The sequence below is a fragment of the Mustela nigripes genome, chromosome 14, assembly GCF_022355385.1.
Source record: "Mustela nigripes isolate SB6536 chromosome 14, MUSNIG.SB6536, whole genome shotgun sequence".
NCBI lineage: Eukaryota > Metazoa > Chordata > Mammalia > Carnivora > Mustelidae > Mustela > Mustela nigripes.
In genome coordinates, this window is record NC_081570.1 from 100,761,501 (window position 1) to 100,782,564 (window position 21,064).

Sequence of the window (21,064 nt, forward strand, 5' to 3'; positions counted from 1 at the left end):
TTTTTTTTTTTTTTTTTTTTTTTTTTTTTTTTAAGTAGCCTTCACACCCGGTATGGGACTTGAACTCACAATCCTGAGATTAAGACCTGAGATGAAATCAGGAGTTGGATGTTTAACCAACTTGAGCCACCCAGGTATCCCAGAAATACATTTTAAATTTTCAAATATTTCACAGATTTTTCTGTTATTTTTAGTTTTAAGTTTTTGGTAGGCAGTGATTAGAGAACAGTTCTACTGAACTGTTGAGGTTTGTTTTATGATCTATTTTAAAAAGAATGTGTGCTTGAAAAGAATGTGTATTCTGCTGTGGTTTTGTTAAAATATCAATTAAGTCAAAGTAGATAATAGTGTTTGCTCAGATCTTCTGTAATTTTACTAATTTTGTGTCTATTTGGTCTGTCAAATACTAGGTGAGGAGTCTGTATGTATTTTGGAGGCCTATTTTTAGATATGTGTACACTTAGGATTGTTAGGTCTTCTTGGCTGATCCTTTTATTGTTTTACAGTTTTTCTCTATCCTTGGTCACATTCTCTGTTATTCTTCTTCTTCTTTTTTTTTTTTTTTTAAATTTGAGAGAGAGAGAGACGGAGACAGAGTAAGCATGCATACCTGCACAAGCACACAAGAGGGGGGAGGTAGAGGGAGAGGGAGAAGCTGACTCCCCTCCCTGCTGAGCAGGGAGCTGGACACAGGGCTCAATCCCATGACCTTGAGATCATGACCTGAGCCAAAGGCAGATGCTTAACTGAAGTTAGACACTTAACCAACTGAGCCACCCAGGTGCCCTCATCACATTCTCTGTTCTTAAATCTAGTTTGTGTGATACTGCCATAATTACTCTGGCTTTCTTTTATGTAGTGTTTGCCTGGTATATCTTTTAACCTAAATGTTTTAATATTTAAAGTTGGATTTCCTGAAGAAAGCTTGATAATCTTTTTAATTTGTGTGTTTAGACCCTTTACATTCAGTAAAGCTATTGATAGAGTTGCATTAAATCTACCACATTGTTAGCTGTTTTCTATTTGTCCCATCTGTTCCTCATTCCTCTTTTTTTCCTGCCTAATTTTATATTATTTTTGTGATTGTTTTATCTCCATGACAGACTTATTATTTATTCTCAATATATTTTTTTTCAGTGGTTGCTCTTTTTGTTTACTGTGTATCTTAATTCATCCTGGTTCTACCATGAGTCAATATTATGCTGCTTTGCTTGTACTGTGAAAACTTTACAGCTGTGTATTCTTAATTCTTATCAGTCTTCTTTTGTGCTGTTTTTTTGTTACTGTACATTTCTTACATTACAGGTCCATAGGGCTTTGCTACTAGCTATTTTTGCTTTAGGTGGTCAGTTATTATTTAGAGCTATTCAAAATAAGAAAAAATACACCTTTTTATCTTTCAGTCATTTTTGTTGGTCTTCATTTTTCTGTTGATTTAAGCTTCTATCTGGTATGTATTCCTTTTGTGTGAAGAGCTCACTTTAACTTTTTCTATAGTGCAGGTCTCTTGGTTGTAGATTCTCAAAGTTTCTGTTGGTCTGAAACTTCCTTCTTCAGTTTTGAAAGATAACTTTGTACTTTTCCTTTTAATACTCTATTTTAATTTTTTAAAACATTATTTATTTATTTGTCAGAGAGAGATAGAGTGAGCGAGCGAGCATATAGGCAGGCAGAGTGGCAGGCAGAGGCAGAGAGAGAAGCAGGCTCCTTGCGAGGCAAGGAGCCGTTATGTGGGACTTGATCCCAGGACCCTGGGATCGTGGCCTGAGTCAAAGGCAGCGGATTAACCGACTGAGCCACACAGACATCCCCCTTTTAACACTTTAAAGAGGTTACTGCATTAGCTTAAGGTATGCATAGTTTGAGAAGTGTGCATTAATTCTTGTTCCTCTATATGTAATGTGTCTTTCCCGCTCCTTTGGCTGTCTTTAAGATAATTGTTTCATATTTTATTTCATGTGAGGAATCTCAGTGGTTTTACTTTTTTGCATTTGGAGGGGCAAGTAGGACTTAATTATCTTGCTTGAGGTTCTCTGAGCTTCTTAGGTGGATGGTTTGGTAGCTTTATATTTGAAAAGTTGTTACTATCTTTTAACATATTTTTTCTGCCTTTTCTTCTGGAACCCCAATCACACATGCATTAGATTGTTGGAAACCGTCTCTTCGCTCTTGAATTCACTGCTCTTTTTTACCCCACCCACGCTTTTCATTCCTGCTGTTTCAGTTTGGGTACTTTTTAGAGACCTGTCTTTGAGTTCACGGATTTATTTATTTTTTTGTTTGTTCCATTGAATCTACTTTTAATTAAGCCCGTTGAAGACTTTCTCTCTCTCAGTTTCTTTGATTTCTGAAAAATTATTTCTAGTATTCATTTGACTTTTAATAATTCCTATTTCTCTGCTACAATTTCTCATTGTCTTCATGTTTTCCACTTTATCCACTAAGGAGGTCTTTTACCATGTTAATCAAAATCATTTTAAATTCTCAGATTGTTTTAATCTCACCGAGCTTGGTTTGCCACTTGCTTTTTCTCTAGAAAGTGTTTTTTTTTTTTTGCTTTCTTAGGTATTTCATAATTTTTGACTGAATGCCAAATATCAAGTATAGGACAGTAAAGACTGGGGTTGATACTGTTTATGCCTGTGCTGTTAGTGTCAGTGTCAGTTTAGTCTGGAGTTGAACCAGGTTTTGGTTTTTTACTGCTGAGATTGCCCCCCATGTACCACTAGTTTCAAATTCCTCTAACATCACCTTGTAATTAGAGTGCACCTGGCAGGCAAGTTTTTGTTGACATTCTGTCTCTTCCCTCCACTTCAGGCATTTCCTGTGTTCCTGTTCCTCAGGAAGGGTCTTTTCCCACTTTGCCTCCCCGCAGGCATGGACTGTTGTTACTCCATGCTTCTTAACCTTTATGTCCATACTCTTTTCTAATTTATCTCTAAATATCGGCAGCCATGAGTTCATACTAATAGCTCTGATTTCGGCCCAACACCATAAGGTTTATTCTGGCTTTCTGCCTTTTCATATTTCTCTTTTGTGGCAGTGTGAAATCTGCTCACTACTATTCCTTCTACTCTATGAAACCACTTTCCTGCCCTCACCAGGGTGCAGCCTTGGTCAGTGCATCTTCTTCACATGGACCTCTCTGGGATTTTAGTCCCCTTTGTCCGGCTGGCTTCACCTTCCTCGTGTTGGTCTTAGGCCCTCTCCAGACAGTCTTATGCCCTCTCTACGCATACTCTCTGGGCACAGACCCCTGACTTTTGGAGCTTCTGGATTGAAATATTAAATAGTGAAAGGAGGAAGCAAATGGAACTATTTTGATGTCTTCAGTTTCAGATTTATTTCCAGATTAGACATTACAAGTTGTCCTTGAGAAAGGAAAGCATTCTTTTTTTCCTACTTTCATGCCTGTCTGGCTATGTTGAGGAAGTACTAAATTTTTTGGGTGTAGTTGACAAACTTGATTAGTTTTCATACCAAAAGGCACATGATTCAAAGTTAATTATGAACAGCTTATGAAAGAGATGTGTGGCCTTGGCTGTTTCACATTAGACTCCCTATCTGAAGTTGGAAACAAAATGTTGAAATTTTGGTTTTTTGAAATTTTGAAATTACTGTCTTAGGAAAACATTAAAATGCTGATAAAGTATATAATGTCACCAGTATTTCCATTTTTGCTGTTCTTATGCATCATACTTCAAGAATAAACATTTTGAAGTGGAGGGAAGCACATATGCTTTGGAGTTTAGAGGCTTGGGTTCCTACTCTGCCTTCTTTTCATAATGGTATTTGGCAAGCTATATATCTCTATAAGTTTCTTCCTCTATGAAAATAGGAGCGTTCACTTGAGAGTTGTAAGGATCAAGTTATGTAAAAGTGGCTAACACAGTACCTGACTCAACAGATATTACTTTACCTTTCTTCCTCTTTTGACTTTTTCCAATATGGTAAATACTCAGTGTTTCAAATGGGTGAATCCTTTTATTTATTTATTTTTAAATTTAAATTCAATTAATTAACATATAATATATTACGTGTTTCAGGGGTACAGATGTGATTCATCAGTCTCACATAAAACCCAGTGCTCATTACAAGGCATACCTTCCCCGATGTCCATCACCCAGTACCCCATTCCTTCATCCTCTCCCCTCCAGCAACCCTCAGTTTGTTTCCTCTGATGAAGAATCTCTTATGGTTTGTCTCCCTCTCTGGTTTCATCATTTCATTTTCTTTTAACTTATTTAAAAATAGATATCATAAATTAATTTCTTAGAATTTAGTTTACTCAGGTAAGAAGTATAAAGAGAACATCTTTTACTTTTCTGACTTTCTCATACAGTAGAATTGTGCTGACCTTTTTTACTTTTCTTTTTTATCATTTTATGTTGAAATATGTGATCCATATCTGTTCTGGGAAGCCAATAATAAATCTCAGATCTGCTAAAAATAAATTAAACATGGAAAAATAATTTGAATATGACATTATTATAATAGAGGATATACAGTAAATTTCTACATCTCAGCATAAGCCAGGAAATTAACTCTAATTTATAACTTGGCAGATTGCCTTTTTTATATTAAGGTAGTTTGTAGATAGAATAAAGAACATTTTACATGCATTCTGTTTTCTGGTACAGGAAACCAGATGAGGGTTACATGCCATCCTAACAAAATGTTCCTCTCGCCTATTGATTTATTAATAAAATAAATGTGAAATTTTATCATTTTATTTGCTCAGAACAAGGCTATTTATATTAAATATTTACAAGTTAAAAATATCCTGATGATTTATTATATTTACTTGATGTTAATCTCTAATACATGACATTTCTGTTACAGGATTGTCGAGTTTTTTAAATGGTTATCAAAGTGATAACCCTTCCTTAGTAAGATAATAACATAATTTGTGTGGATAACTGCATCTGAAATCTGTCAGATAAAATAGAGAAATGGTTATGTGGAATTTAATACATGTTTTACAGATAATAAAAAAAAGTAAAAGCAACAACAACAAAATCTTTCTTTACTAAACATAAATGTACTCTGTTACCTGTAGTGTAAGATTGTTTCTGAATAAGTTCAGGTATATTTTCTAAGACAAATAGAGTAGTCTTTTTGACCCAGATATTTCCTGGTTTAAGTATCAGTTATTATTGCCCTTACTGCACTAATTTTCATTTTATTTTTGGAAAACCTGATACTGCTCCAAAAATTGCTGCTATTTCCATTGACGGTTCTACCTCTTCATTCTCTAGAGGTGTGCCGGAAATTGGGCAGAAGAAGCTTTACTGCTTTACTGACTTCAGATAACATTTTTATTTATACACACACACACACACACACACCCATTTATATACATATTTGTTTATGATTTTATTAATTTGACAGAGAGAGACCCAGTGTGAGAGGGAACACAAGCACAGGGAGTGGGCAGGGGAGATGCAGTCTCCCTGCTAAACAGGGAGCCTGAAAGTGGGACTCTATCCCAGGACCCCAGAATCCTGACCTGAGCTGCAGGCACTGCAGACACTTAATGACTGAGCCACCCAGGTACCCCTCAGATAACATTTTTAAATGCACTCCAACATTTTCCTATTAAATGTGTGAGTTCATCGCTACATCTGTACACATTCTTACATGTTTAAAGTTATAACCAGAACCAATCATAGTTGTTGATTATAGTTATGATTGTTGGTTTTTCAGATCAGAAGACAGAGTTTGGAGCTAACACAGAAGCTAGAAATTAGAAGTGAAATCCAGTATAGGAGGGATCCACAGAGGAGAGGCTCAAAATTCTGCATACACGAAACTGTATTTAGACCACATTTATTTCCTGCATGTTTATAGACCTCTACCATAATTTTCTGCCTAAAATAGACCCTTCCACATTCTCTGTCTGATAAAGAACTTCAAGGCCCAGCTCAAAGGTTATTTTAAGCAACTCTGCTTAGGCTAATTTACATACAATAAAGTGCATTCACTTTAAATAGGATGTAATTAAATGTGTAGTTTAAATTTTAACAAATGTGTGATAAGCTGTTGGAGGGAATACAAATGAGACAACCTTTTGGAAAATAATTTGGTGGTGTCAAGAAAACATTTAATATGTAAAATTCTCTTTGACCCGGTAACCTGCCTCTAGGGATATATTATCTAAAAGTAACAACATGGATACTTAAGAAATATTTAGAAAGATATTTTTTTGCAATAGTGTTTTTAGTAGCCAATATTTGAGAAGAACTGAATATTCATCTAGAGTGGAATGTTTGTATAAATTAATTCATTTCTCACTTATACAACTGTGAACCTAAGTTTGATATATTTTATCTAGGAAAAATATGCTTGATATATTCAATGACAAAAGCAAATTATAGACCTATAGTTGTAGCGTGGAGGGTGTGTGTGCCTGCTTGCATGCGTGTGTGTATATATTCTGTTCATTTAGTTAGTTAGCCATTTCAGTATTTGGGGCAAGAAAATGGCAGCTTGGATGCAGATGGTTGTAGAAATGAGAGATTAAAGGATTTCAGGAGATTTGGGAGGTAAATTCCAAAGGATTGGGTGATACTTTGTAAGGGGTTATGAGTCAGAAGGAGGACTTGGTTCCATCTCTAGTTTCAGGGTTTTGGTACTGATGACAGGACAGTATTAGAAATTGAGCGCTTTAAGAACATTGGATTAGGAGTGGAAGATCATCAATTCATTATAAGTATTTTGAGTTTGAGGGGATTTTGCTATATTTATGTGGAAGTAGGTAGTAAACAGATGTAACGGAGCTGGTGCTTTTTGGAGAAGTCTTGATGTGAAATATAAATGTGGGAGTCAGCTGCTGTGTACCTGATAGTTGAAAGCAAGCACATGTGAAGTTGCTCAGGGAGACAATTTAGGATAGGAAGCTAGGAAGAGGTTGGAATCAAGCCTGGAGGAACACAGCATTGAAGGTCAGATATAAGGAAGATGAGTCAGTGAAGGAGGTAGGGAGATTGTGGGGTTACTGAACACAAGGGAGGGAAGTATTTTAAGAAGGAACTGGTCAGTAATTGTTATACCCGAGTTTTTGCGTCCGAGAGACCACCAAGGAGCCAACACCAATGCAGTCACACGAGGGTTTATTTGACAAGCTTAAACTTGGGCCCAAGTATACCCGACAGAGTGGAGTAGGGACTTGGACTCCGAACCAGATTATAGACAAAGTTTTTAAAGGCAGGGTAGGGGTGGACTGGGCAGTAGGTGAGGACAAAGGGGGTGTTCAGAAGGACTATCAGGGTAAAGAAGACTATAAGGATATTGGAGGCCTGGTTATCGTCAAGCCAAGGCCGTTCTTCCCTCTGATGAGGCACCAACATGGAGATAATTGGGAGTTTCCTGGTGGAATGTCACATTTCTTCTATCAAGCATCCTTGTTGGTGAGATTTAGGTTTAACTTTATTTCCATTTTCTTCCGCCTCAGCCTCCTTCAGTTTTATGGAGGAGGATGATGTTAGGGCTTGAGGAACTGAGTTACTTGTCTCTGGAAGTTGGGCTATTGATAAGATAGCTTCTTTGTTGTAAATCAGTAGGACATTTGTAAACCAAGGGAGACTCCTATCTTGCAGGATTGTGATCCCTGCAAGTTAACCATTTGTTTTTCTTTTAGGGCAGCCAGGGGTGTCTGAGGAATGCCACACATATTACCCAGGGGAGCCGGTGGAGAGGGGGTGCAAGATGCCAGCTTTTGCTTTGTCCTCCTTTGCCAGCCTTCTGCTCCCTCATCATAGTGATCCGTGCTCAAGTGTGTGACTAATCATTAGCAAGATGCAGTTCAATGAAATGAGGGGTACAGAAGCCATGTTGGAATAGGATGAGGAATGAATGGGAGGAGAGGAAATGGATACAATAAATTGGACAGTTTTGTGAAAATTGCAAAGTTACTTATGTTATTATGTTAGTAGCAAGAAAAGACAGAATAAAAATCTACTTAGCAATTGTATGTTCTTAGAGTAAGAAGGATGGAAATCCATCATAATACTATTTGGTTCAGAATATAGGAGCTGTGTATGATCTTAAAAATTTTCATTTTTCTTATTTTTATTTTCCTTCTTTTTAAATATATAACAAAATATGGATGATTTTTTTTTTATCCATCAGGATCCAGTTAAGAGACAAACCATGCCAATATTTGAACAGAGAGAATTTAATATACAGATTATTAACTAGGCACAAAGTCACCTAGGTAAGTGCTAGATTAAAAAGAATATTCTGAAATATCATGGAGGTGCCTGCTACAGGGTTGAGGGAACATGGGGATGAGTTTTCAATGACTAAATGTTAGAAACTGTAAGAGGAAGGCTAAGCAGTGCTGAAATTCAGACCTCTGACGAAAATGTGCTGGCACGTTGGTGCTCTTGCTGCTGTCTTTCCAATGAGGGCAAGGTCATGAAGCTGGTTCTGCTAGCATCAGAAAAAAGTGGATTTAGCTGCTGCTACAGGAAGGCAGAGCTGCTGCTGATCTGAAGGGTTAGGAAAGCAAAACACCATAGTGCCTGTGTCCCTGCACACTTCTGCCAGGAATACCAGGGGTACAAGGCCTTGACTGCTCTTTACTTAGGTCTTTAGGGTTATGCTTACAGGGATGAATTAAGGTCCTCAAATGGGCTTGCTTTCACTTACTGTAAAAGAGATTCTCTAAGCTCAGTGTTCTTTTTCTGCAACACAACCCATCATGTGTACAGGAATCCACCACGGACTCTTCGAATCATCTCTCCTGAGATTTAGGTGGGGGTGCAGGTGGGGCAAGTACAGACAGTGTAGATTAACTTAAATCTTTGGCTGATACTTTGCCATGAATAAAATAGTCCTCTGGTCTCTGACCCACTAGTCAGAGATACTTATGACTCTATGGGTATTCATGAAAATGTAGTATGCTAACTTGTTAGTTTGCAAATAGAATAATTCTTACATTTCATTATGAGTTTAGATACTGTTTGCAGGCTCATTTTGAGGGAGAGGTGTGTACGAATATGTTAACCTGCAGTTTGGTAGTAACCTTCCCTTGATTCTGATGAACACCTGTCTAGCCTTTAAGGATGTTCATGGTGATGATGAAAATTCATCCAGAATGCAATGTAGAGAGTCAAAAAGAGAAATTAAGAAAAAGAGTTGAGAGATATAAAATAATGAGAGATTTCAAAGAATGTTTAGAAGTGTTAGACGAGTTTAATGGAATAAAGGATAGAGAATCAATATTTGAAAAGATATCAAGAATAAGGAGGAAATACTAAGGCTTCTAAAGAGAAAGGGCTGATTGCTTACAGAAGGATGACAGCTGACAGCAGAGTGTCCAGTAGCAGTAGACACCTGAAGATGCTGGGGTGATATCTTTAGATCGCTAAGATAAAATAACTGCCAACTCAGACTGTTATATTAGTCAAACTATCATTCAAAAGGGGGGGAGGATGTAAGATACAGGACAAAGAGATGTGCAGTGAATTAGTCAAATACTTGAGGTATTTAATTGTTGACTACAAAAAGTAAGATTAATGAGAGGTGTAGGAATGTCTTTGTTTACATTTGTGTCTATATCAACATGTCAGTAATCTCTGTCTTTATCTAATTAGTGAAATTGTCAAGCAAGAACATGGACTCTGGAGCTAGACTGTCTAGGATTAAATTCAGGCTTACCATTGACTGGTTATGTGACCTTGGGCAAATTAACTTACTTGTGTTAAACCTCAGTTTCCTACTCTGTAAAATGGGAGTAATGGTATTTATCTCATTGGGTTGTTGTGAGACAATTAACAACAACAGTTAATAGATATGTGTGTCATTATCATCATTGTTATCATCCCAACCTTTCTGTAGAATATCTTAAAAGTCTTAAAACCTTTGCATGTTAATGTCAAGTATTTTGGGGATATGAAGTTGGTATGGAAGAGAAATAAGATAGTTACTTGTTTATTACAAATCTCAGGCATGCAACAGGCAATGAACAGAGTAGATATGTGAGAGCCCACATACACGCACATGCACTGTTACTGAGAATCAGTAAGGAGAGAAGTAGAGCATGGAAGGGGATCAGGAGGCTTTAATTTCAAAGAAGATGGTCAGCGAGTATGTGCAAGGTTTACATTTGTATAGGGACCTGAAAGAGGTAGGAGAGGGCCATGAGAATGGCTTCTCCTGAAGGAGAAGAGAGAACCTTTTTCTAAGAGCATTTTGTTGAAAGGAACAGCAGACGAAAAGCCACTGAAGCAAAGCGCAAAAGCATAACTGACATTGTTAGAAAACAACTAAAACAATTAGTAGGGCTAAGTAGTTGTTGGAAAAGAAAGAAAGGAGAGAGTGAGGCATAGAAGTCTTAGAGGTTCATCGCTTGTAAAGATTTATAGCCTCTTAAAGGACTTCTCCTCTGAGTGAGATGGGGAGTCATTTGGGCATTCTGAACTCTTCAGTTCTATATTCTCTGCTAGGTTGAAAACAGGCTGTGGGATATTACATTAGTAATTTAATTCAATAAAGAAACCAAAAGCATCCATATTTCTTTAAAAAAAAATTTAAATTCACTTAATTAACATAAACTGTATTACTGGTTTCAGAGATTGAGGTCAGTGATTTATTAGTCTAGTATAATATGGAGTGCTCATTACATCACGTGCCCTCCTTAATGCCCATCACCCAGTTGCCCCATCCCCCCACCTCCTTCCCCTCAAGCAACCCTCAGTTTGTTTCCTGTGATTTAGAGTCTCTTATGGTTTGTCTCCCTCTTTGATTTTATCTTGTTTTATATTTTCCTCTCTTCCCTAATGATCCTCTGTTTTGTTTCATAAATTCCACTAGAGTGAGATCATGTGATAATTGTCTTATCTCTGATTGACTTATTTGGCTTAGTATAATACTCTCATTCTGTCCACATCATTGCAAATGGCAAGATTCCCCTTTTTGATGGCTGCGTAATATTCCATCTCCCTCCCTCTCTCTTTCTCTCTCTCATTCTCTCTCTCTCTCTCTCTCACACACACACACACACACACACACACACCCCACATCTTTATCCATTCATCTGTTGATGGACATCTGGGCTCTTTCCATAGTTTGGTTATTGGACATTGCTGCTATAAACACTGGGGTGCAGGTAGCCCATCAGATCACTGCATTTGTATCTTTGGGTAAATACATAGTACTGCAATTGCTGGGTTGTAGGGTAGGTCTATTTTCAACTTCTTGATGTACTTCTTTGCTGTTTTCCAGAGTGGGTGCTCCAGCCTGCATTCCCACCAACAGTGTAGGTGGGTTCCCCTTTCTCTGAATCCTCACCAACATCTGTTGTTTCCTGACTGGTTGATTTTAGCCATTCTAACTGGTGTGATGTGGTTTCTCACTGTGGTTTTGATTGCATTTCCCTGATGCTGAGTGAAGTTGAGCATCTTTTCCTGTGTCTGTTGGTCATTTGGATATCTTTGGAGAAATGTCTATTCATGTCTTCTGCCCATTTCTCGATTGGATTATTCTTTGGGTGTTGAGTTTGATAAATTCTTCATAGATTTTGGATACTAGCCCTTTATCTGATATGTCATTTGCAAATACCTCCTCCTATTCTGTCAGTTGTCTTTTGATTTTGTTGACTGTTACTTTGCTGGCACCCATGGATTCTAATATCACTTCCCTCCTCAAGAATCGACAGTGGTTCTCTGTGTTTTCGGTTATGTTACTCTAAGTTTCATCAGTTTTATTTTTAAAGCTCTTTGTAATTTTGCCACATTCTATCTGTTTAACCCTATTTCTTCTGATTCTTCCACACCTAGGAATAGTTCTTCCAGTATTAATTCTTCTAAACCTAGAACTAGTTTTAGTTCCATTGCCTACCATTATTTTCTGGTAAAAATAACTGGGAGATTTTATATAATGTACACATTGAACATTTATATAATGTACACATAATTGAAACACAAAAGTTTTTTCTGTGAATAAGTGAAATGTTGTAGAGTCTTAATAAAATTGAGCCTCTTAAACATGAATAATTGAATTGCTCTCATTATCTTATCCATTAGGAATTACAGTAAAGTAGGCAGTATCTGTTTTACCTAGTGGTTTATTACAGGGTACTGATAGTTAACTGAATCTTGGGGCAGGCCATGGACATGAAACACTTTTTTGTTATATACCTTAGAACCATACACTCAGGAGAAATGCCCAAGCATGCCCTACTTTGTATCTCATCCATTGCCTTTATTTCCTGCATGGTCTCTATGAAGATGGGGTCCAGTCAAGAGAACTTCAGTTAGAGCCACCACAGAAGAGTCAGATACCTTCACCATGATGCTTGTAAGGCCACTGCCTCAGATCACTTACTTTTTCCTTCCAAATGCTGCATATTTAAGTATGCTCGGCAGTGGCTTTGCCATATGTTGAACTGTAGGTGGAGTGGACTCAGGGAAATGTTATGTAGTTTTCCATCCTCTGCAGTGTTTGAAGGTGTGCTTGAAAAGAGATTTGAGTGAGTGTTGAGTTATCTACTGCATTTATAATAAAGGAAATGAAAATAAAAATGACACCAGAATCTTCTTTTTCAAGTACAGATCTTCCTTGATTTACAGTAGGGTTACATCCTGATAAACCCATTGAAATTTGAAAATACTGTAAATTGAAAATGCACTTAATACACTTAATCTACTGAGCAGTGTAGCTTAGCCTAGTCTACCTGAAATGTGATCAGAACACTTCCATTAGCCTACAGTTGTGCAAAATCATAACACAAAGCCTACTTAATAATAAAGTGCTGAATATCTGCTGTAGTTTATTGAATCCTATACTGAAAGTGAAAGACAGGATGGCTGTCTGGTACAGAATGGTTGGAAGTATATTGGTTGTTTACTTTCATGATTCCATGGCTGGCCGGGACCTGTGGTTCACTGCCTATGCCCAGTATCATGAGGGAGTATCCACCACATTTCTCTAGCCTGGGAAAAGATAAAAATTTGTAGTTGGTTTCTACTGAATGCATATCACTTTCACACCATTGTAAAGCCGAAAAATTGTAAGGTGTCCATCATTTGGTTGGGCCATTGTAAATTGGGGACTGTATGAGATAGGTGGCAATTAAAATTGCTAACTTTTGTGTTAACAAGAACACAGGGAAATGGCTATTCATACTTCCAGGTAAGAATATAAATTAGTAAAATGCACGGAAGGCAAATTGGCACTAACTGTCAAAATTACAAATGAATACACCCATTGATACTTCATTTCCCATTTTGGAATTTATCTTATATAGTCACATAGTTTGGAGACATATATCTGTCACATAGGGGACTAAATAAATCCCAGTATATCCATACAAGGAGAAATTCTGCAGCCACTAAAGAAAAGGTCGTTACTTTAGTGGACAGATTTGGAAAGATCTCCAAGGTACCATGAAGTGAAAGAAGCAAGTTCAGAATAGAGCACGGTAGTATTCATGTTTGAGAAAGACAAAGACAAAAACTGTGTGTGTGGGGTGTGTGTGTGTGTGTGTGTGTGTGTGTGTGTGTGTGTAAACCGTAACAGGATTTCCACTTCTGGGAGGGTCAGAAAATGAGGATTTAATGTGACAAGACTAGGAGCCATGCACATTGTGGAACTGATTGAGCACAAAATATTTACTAGATATTTAAGAACCTGAAGCTGTTTGTGTTGTTGAAGGAACTGTGTGGTTGATAAATAGGACTGGAAAAGAGACTTATTTTCTTACTTTGATACATTTTGAATTTTGCATGCCAAAAAATAATGTGTTTTAAATATTGCTGTTGCCTCCAAAATATGTTTCTGAAAATAGGGTATGTAGGGCAATGATTTATTTAACATTGAAGAGTTTGTAGATTTGTGAAGAAATTAAGACAAGTACACTATATAAGGAAATTGTTCTCGGTGATATAAATATTAGGGGTTGGGGGTGTTGTGTATTATAACTGGTTACTATATATGTTATCTGTTACTAATAGTGTAAAGAAGGTGAAAATTAGAAACTATCTTTGGGAAATTTACTCCTAGAAGTGAAATGAGAATGCTTTCTACTTAGAAAATGTTTATGTTTGTAAGTCATTTTACCATTTTGACTATCATTTTTTATATGTAGAAAAGATGTAATATAAAAATATGTGATTAATAAATCCATAATATTAATATTAGGTAAGACCTTAGTCCTTTTCATCTTCATGGTAAACATAAGCAGTACTGCTGTTCACTATATAATGCAACGTGACTTTTGTAATGTATAAATGTTAATATAAAGAGAACAGTTTATATTTGCTTTTCTGAATTAATGAGATGAATATGAGAAAATTATTAAAACTTTAACCTTAAATTGTTACATTTTTCATTGAGACTTTTGTGCCAAAATAGGTATTCATTAAGGAAATGGTAAATTGTTGATGTATGAGAATATCTATTTAAAAGTTGTGCAAAGAGGTTTTGCCTCATTTAAGAAACCTTGCAAAACATCTTAATGTCATATTTCTTTGTCAGCTTGCACATATTTCTAATACCTTTAACCCCCAGTAATGTTGGGGTGCTTTGTTCAATGTAACCTCAGTGTAGAACTTTGATCCATTCCAGACTGTCAACTACTTACTTATTTGAAGGATCTAATATATTATCAAAAACATTTGACTGCAGTGAAGATATGGATGGAAGCTTAAGTATCTGATCAGTTTGGAATCAACTGGAGAAAGATAGGCTTGAAGCATATAGGAGAACATACTCCTTTTCCTAATTGGATATTATGACCCAGTCTCAGTTTGGAGCCTCTATGTCAAAGGTCTCCAAAGTGATCTCTCTGGGTATTCCAAGAATATTAGAAATTTTACTATATATATTTTGGTGGTAGTACATGATTTTAAAAGTTTGGAAATCACTGATATTAAGGCAATTTATTGTTTTGGTACCCAGAATAACAGTAATTAGGACTGAGGGGTGAAGCATTTATTACTCTCCAAGTAAATTTGGAATGCGAACTGAAACCTTTTCTTTCTTTCTTTCTTTCTTTTTTTTAAAGATTTTTATTTATTTTTATTTAACAGAGAGAGATTGAGATCACAAGTAGGCAGAGGGGCAGACAGAGAGGAGGAAGCAGGCTCCCTGCTGAGCAGAGAGCCCAGTGTGGGGCTCGATCCCAGAACCCTGGGATCATGACCTGGACCGAAGGCAGAGGCTTTAACCCACTGAGCCACCCAGGCTCCCTGAAACCTTTTCTTTTTAATAATGTGGACAAACCTTTACAGAAAATGTTGAGATGTAACATGTTGTTAGTATTTCAAGAACATTTATCCAAATTGGTTGCATGTTTTTGTTTTAATATTTGTACTAAGCTTAAATACCTTTGTATGGATATTTCATAACCCGACGTTTTCTCTAAGACTTTTGCCATCTGAAAATACAGGTAATATTAACACCAAAACCATATCCTTCCCTTTCAGTAATTATAATTTCAGGATATTACACACTGGTAGTTTTCCTCAGTATCTAGTTTACAAACATCTTCTCTGATTGCTGTATCCTTCATGGTATGAAAGAGATGCCATTATTCCCCCTTGAACTTCTTCCCCAAGATCAGCAGATGATAGTGGCTATAATTTATGAGTCGGTGGCTCTAAATTTTTTTTATAAAAAGTGTTTTTATGTTTTCATCTCAGATATTCAAGATTAAAGCAGTTCAACTGGCTGAGAAACTCCTTCCTGCCTTCAACACGCCTACTGGGATTCCTTGGGCAATGGTGAATCTGAAAAGGTAAATTTTTTATTCCTGTTCTGAAAGAATTAGATTAACTCAATGTTAGAAATTTCTAACAATCTTCTGCCATCATACTTTCTAAGACTTAAGTTGTTTTTCTCTCTCTATATATGCAGAAATATATTTCTTTAAAGCATTCTTTTTTTTTTTTTTTGAGTGCTTTACTTTTTCACAGTTCACTTGTCATAACTCTATTCCAGTTTCTCCAAGGCTATTTCTTTTCCTCACCTGTTTGTTTCTTTAATTTGCTTATTCATTTCCATTTTGTGCTATAATGGATTCAGAGTGCTTTCCCTCTCTAATTTTTGTACACTATCTGTTGATCTTCTTCTAAGTCAAAATGGAACACAAATATGCGTTAAAATCAGGGCTTCCTATAGCTGAATGATAAAGACAGAACTAACTCATGATGTTGATTAAAGGGTCCCTATTATTGTATTTGTACTATTGATGTTCAAAGTGAACTCAGCATTCTTTGCACTTTGTTTCATTCTGATAGAAGACACTGTTCACTTAAATGAAAAAAATTTTAGGTTAACTTTATAAATCATGCAAAGATATACAATTAATATTTTAAAAATTGAGTAATGTCAACATATTTAACTTGCATTGAAATAATTTATGCTGACAGAAATTTTTGCCACTTTGGTTTTTCTCCAAAAGAAATTTATTATTGCTCTTAATGTTAGAGCTTGGGAATTACATGAAAATTTGACTCTTGTTCTCCTTACCTGCAGGCCCTTTAGAATAAAAGTTAGGAGAATTTATTTTTCTGGAGTTGTGATTCTATGACAGCCTTATCTGGAAAACCAATCTATTTTAGTCACTTCTTTGTAATGGAGAGTTATAGAGTTTAGATTTCCACTGAGAAATTTTTTTCCACTGAAAAAAATACTGAGAAATTAGTATTTAATACTGAACATTAAATTTAACTTTACTCTTCTCCAGTTTCATGCACTATATATAATATAAATTACCTCCTTGCGAGGGGAATAAGTTGACTGGAAATGGTCAAATGATGTAAATGCACCTATTCTCATTCTTAGTTTTATGGCAGATTTTCTGATGTTTCCTTCAGCACCATTGCCAGAATCCTATAACTTTCTTACATAAGAAATTTAATTTAGGGGTGTCTGGGTGGTTCAGTGGGTTAAAGCCTCTGCCTTTGGCTCAGGTCATGATCCCAAGGTCCTGGGATCTAGCCCGGCATCAGGCTCTCTGCCCAGCCAGGGAGCCTTCTTCCCTTCCTTTTTCTCTGCCTGCCTCTCTGCCTACTTGCGATCTCTGTCTCTCAAATAAATAAAATCTTTTTAAAAAATTTAATTTAAAATTTAATTCTGAGATGAAGAAAGGATGCAGGACTTCTTTTTGTCTCTGGAAGAAAAAATCTAGCTTACATCACAAAACTTCAAACCCAGATTGAGATGAAAGTAGAAAGGTATTCAACAGTCATGTCTTGCACATTTTTATAAATGTAATTTTCATTTAGCTTCTTTATATGTATTCATACAAATACATATCTTACTGAGTTTCTAGATCATAAATGTAATTATTTACCTATTTTTTCAGAGTTTTTTTTTTCTTTCTCTTTTGTTGAGGTCTGCCGATGTCTTACACATAGACTTTTCTCTGCTCTCTTGCTGCCTGAAAGCCAACCCATGTTAACAACCAGGCATATTTATCTTCTATAATATGATACAGCATACAGAAACACATGTTCTGTGCAGCTTTTTAAAATTTTGTAGGGGTTTTTTGGATGGTTGTTTTTGTGCCTCTTATTTTTCTTAAGTTATTTCTCATTAGTGTTTCTTGGAAGTACTCTTCCAGATCTTCTGATACAGATCTGAATCAGTCTTTGCAATGACTACATAGTGAAACATACTGTAATACATTGGTTATAATGTTATACCGTAATTTATTCCATCATTTCCATATCAATGATGTCTGTTTGTTATTTTGCTACCATAAACATTGTTATAATAGTATCCTATTAAATAGGTCCTTGTATAATGGGGATTTTTCTCTGAAAGTGATTCTCAAGAATATGATTGCTGGAGCAGAGACTCTGTGTGTCTTTTTATTCTCAAGTGTGGGATTGCTGGATCAAAGGGTATATGCATTTTATGTTTAGTAGTATTCCCAAAATGTTGTCCAAAAAGACTTTATTTCATCATATTTCTACCTATAATGTGTAAGATACCTAAATGTCTGTAGGTGTTTAAGTTCTTTTTAATTTTTGATAGATTGATAACTCTGAAGTGTTACTCATTGTTATCTTCATTTGTATTTTCTGGTTAGTGAATTTGAACATCCTTTTCATAAATATATTGGACATTTAAATGTACTTTTTTGCTTTATTTATAATTTTTTATTCATACGTTTTAAATTTTTATATATTCAAATAAATCTTTTTTAACTTTTGGGTTTATAATTTTTATTAAGAAGGTTGTCTCCATCTGTATTTTATAAGTCTTCTGGATTTCCGTTAAAGGTTTCTATAATATGCTTTTTTTTAAAAAAAATTATTTTTTATTTATTTTCAGCATAACAGTATTCATTATTTTTGCACCACACCCAGTGCTCCATGCAATCAGTGCCCTTTACAGAAAATTTCATCAAGTATGGTGTTAGCTGTAGATGTTTCATCAGTTGCCTTTGCCAGGCTCAGGATGTTCGGCTCTCTCCCTATTTCACTTAAGTTTTTGTCATGAATGGGTGTTGAATGTTGCCACATACTCTTTTTTCTTCATCTGTGAGATGATAACATTTTTCACCTTTGTTCTGTTAATGTGGTAAATTACCTGTTGGGTTTTCAAATGTTAAACCAATTTTGAATTCCTGGGATAATCCTTGGCCCTAATGTATTATCCTCTTTATATTTAGCCGTATTTGGTATATTAGAGTTACCTGCCTTCATAAAATGAAGTGGAAAATAATCTTCCTTTATTTTCTGAAAGCATTTGTGTTGTATTAGTGTTACTTTTTAACTACCTGGGCTGAAAATTTGCTTTGTGGGAAGATTTTTAATAGCAAATTCAACTTTCATATATATACATATAATATATGGGTATTCACATTTTGTATCAATTTTAGTTGATAGTATTCTTAAGGAATTTCTCCATTTCATGGAGGTTATAAAACTTCTCGGTGTGCAATTATACATATTACTTTCTTATGCCTCTCATTTTCTAGGCTTTGTAGTGATAATCCCTCTTTCATTCCTGATACTGGTAATCTGTTTTCTCTTTTTATCCATCTAGGTAGGCATTTATTAATTTTGTTAATCTTTTCAAAGAACTAACATTTGTCTTTAGCTGCATTTAGTAACATTAACTCTGTTAGTTTTTTGTTTCATTATTTTTACTTTTTCCTTCCTTAGAGTTATTTAGCTCTTTTTAAAAAGCTTTTTACATTGGAACTCTAGGTATTTGATTTTTATATTTTTCTTTTTTTCCTAATAAGCTTTTTTTCTATAAGAATTTTACTTATTTGTTTATCTGTTGTTTTCTTTTCCTATAAGAATTTTAAACTGTAAATTTCCCTTTAATGACCCAGGTATTTTAATATATTTTTTTTCATTATTACTCAGTTAAAAAATTTTATAATTTTCCTTAGGATATCTTCTATGAAAGTCACTTATTTCTAATTGTGTTGTTTAGTTTGCCAAATTTTAGAAACAGGAAGATAGCTTAGCTATCTTTTTTTTAAAAGATTTTATTTATTTGAGAGAGAGGATGTATGACTGTGTATAAGGGCAGGGGCAGAAGGAATGTGGAGGAAATGTGGAGAAGCATACTCCCTGCTGAGCGGGGAGCCCAACATGGGGCTCATTCCCAGGACCCTGAGATCCTGACCTGAGCTAAAGGCAGGTGCTTAACCAACTGAGCCACCCAGGCGTTCCTTAGATATCTTATTGTTTTGATTTCTAATTTAATTTAATTGTGATCATAAAGGATACTCTATATAATTTAAATCAATTTAAACCTCTTGTGCTTGTTTATGGCTCAGCTTGTGGTCTTTTTTGGCAAATACACTTGAATCTGTATTTTGCAGTTGGTGGGGTAATGTTTTATAAATATTAGGTTAAGCTAGTTGATGATGGTGTTTAGCTATCTGTCTTTCCTGATTTTTAATTACTTTAATTAACTTAATGAAGTTAATGATATACTTTTTTATTTCTGTCAGGTTTTTGCTTCCGTATTTTGAGGCTTTACTTTTTGGTACTTACATGTTTATGATACATCTTTCTGATGACTTCACCCTTTTATCATTATGATATGCCCCTCTTCATCTCTGGTAATATTTTTACTTGGGAGTTTGTTTCATCAGATGCTAATATAGCTACTCCCCCATTCTTATGGTTACTGCTTTTTTGGTGTATTCTTTAAATTTTCAACCTAACTGTATCATAGTTTTAGTCCTTTTGGAGACAGCATGAGTTGGATTTTGCCAGTATGAAAATACTAGACCTTTAACATGTAGTTAGTGATGCAATCTGATTTAAATTCTCTGTTTTCCCTTCCTTCATTTCTTCTGTCCTAATTTTTGAATTGGTAAATGTTTTAGAATTCTCTTGGTTTATTTATTAGTGTTCTTATTTAATACATTTTTGGAGTGGTTGCTATAGAAATCACACCGTACATAATTAATTTTCCATTTAACAGTTAATATTGTACTACTTATGTGCAGTATTATTTCAGCTATATCTGTCCATTTTTATCCTGTCTTCCATCCTTTATATGCCATAGTTGTGAAGTGAATTGCATTTAATACACTCTAAGTCTCAAAATACATTGTTAAATATTAAATAGATCTATTTACTTTATAGAATGGAGGGGATTAGCCAGTGCTCTTCATTTCTCTTTGTAGATCTGACGTTTAATCTGATACCACTTCATTTCAGCCTAAAGAACTTTAGTTAGCATTTCTTTGTAGTGCTCATCTATAGGGGTGAATTCTCACTATATTCTTTGAGAAGTTTTTACTTTGCATTTATTCTCAAAGAATTTTTTTTTTTTTTTAGTGAATGATAAACTTGTGATTGGTGAATTTTTCTTTCTACACCTTAAAAACATTGTTTTTCTCTCATCTGTTTTCCATTGTTTCTGGTAACTCAGAATTTAAATGATTTTTGTCCTCTGTGTGTGTGTGTATACATACTGTCTTTTTTTCCCTTCTGAATACTTTTAAGGTTTTTTTTCTTTATTCTTGGTTTTCAGTCTTTTGACTAAAATATGCCTCTTAGTGTTTCCTCTAAAAGGAAAGTTCCTTTTTGTTGTTGTTTCTTCTGTATCCTCCTTAGGCTTTGCTGATGAACAT

General features: G+C 35.3%; 1 protein-coding gene across 2 annotated transcripts in view; it reads left to right on the forward strand.

Moving 5' to 3' along the window:
- MAN1A2 (mannosidase alpha class 1A member 2) overlaps positions 1 to 21,064 on the forward strand; it is a 202,172-nt gene that overhangs the window by 91,655 nt on the left and 89,453 nt on the right. For both annotated transcript variants that reach the window (XM_059375859.1, XM_059375861.1), the window contains exon 6: positions 15,648 to 15,742. In XM_059375859.1, coding sequence (XP_059231842.1) covers positions 15,648 to 15,742 — 95 coding nt within the window. The remainder of the gene's footprint in view (positions 1 to 15,647; positions 15,743 to 21,064) is intronic.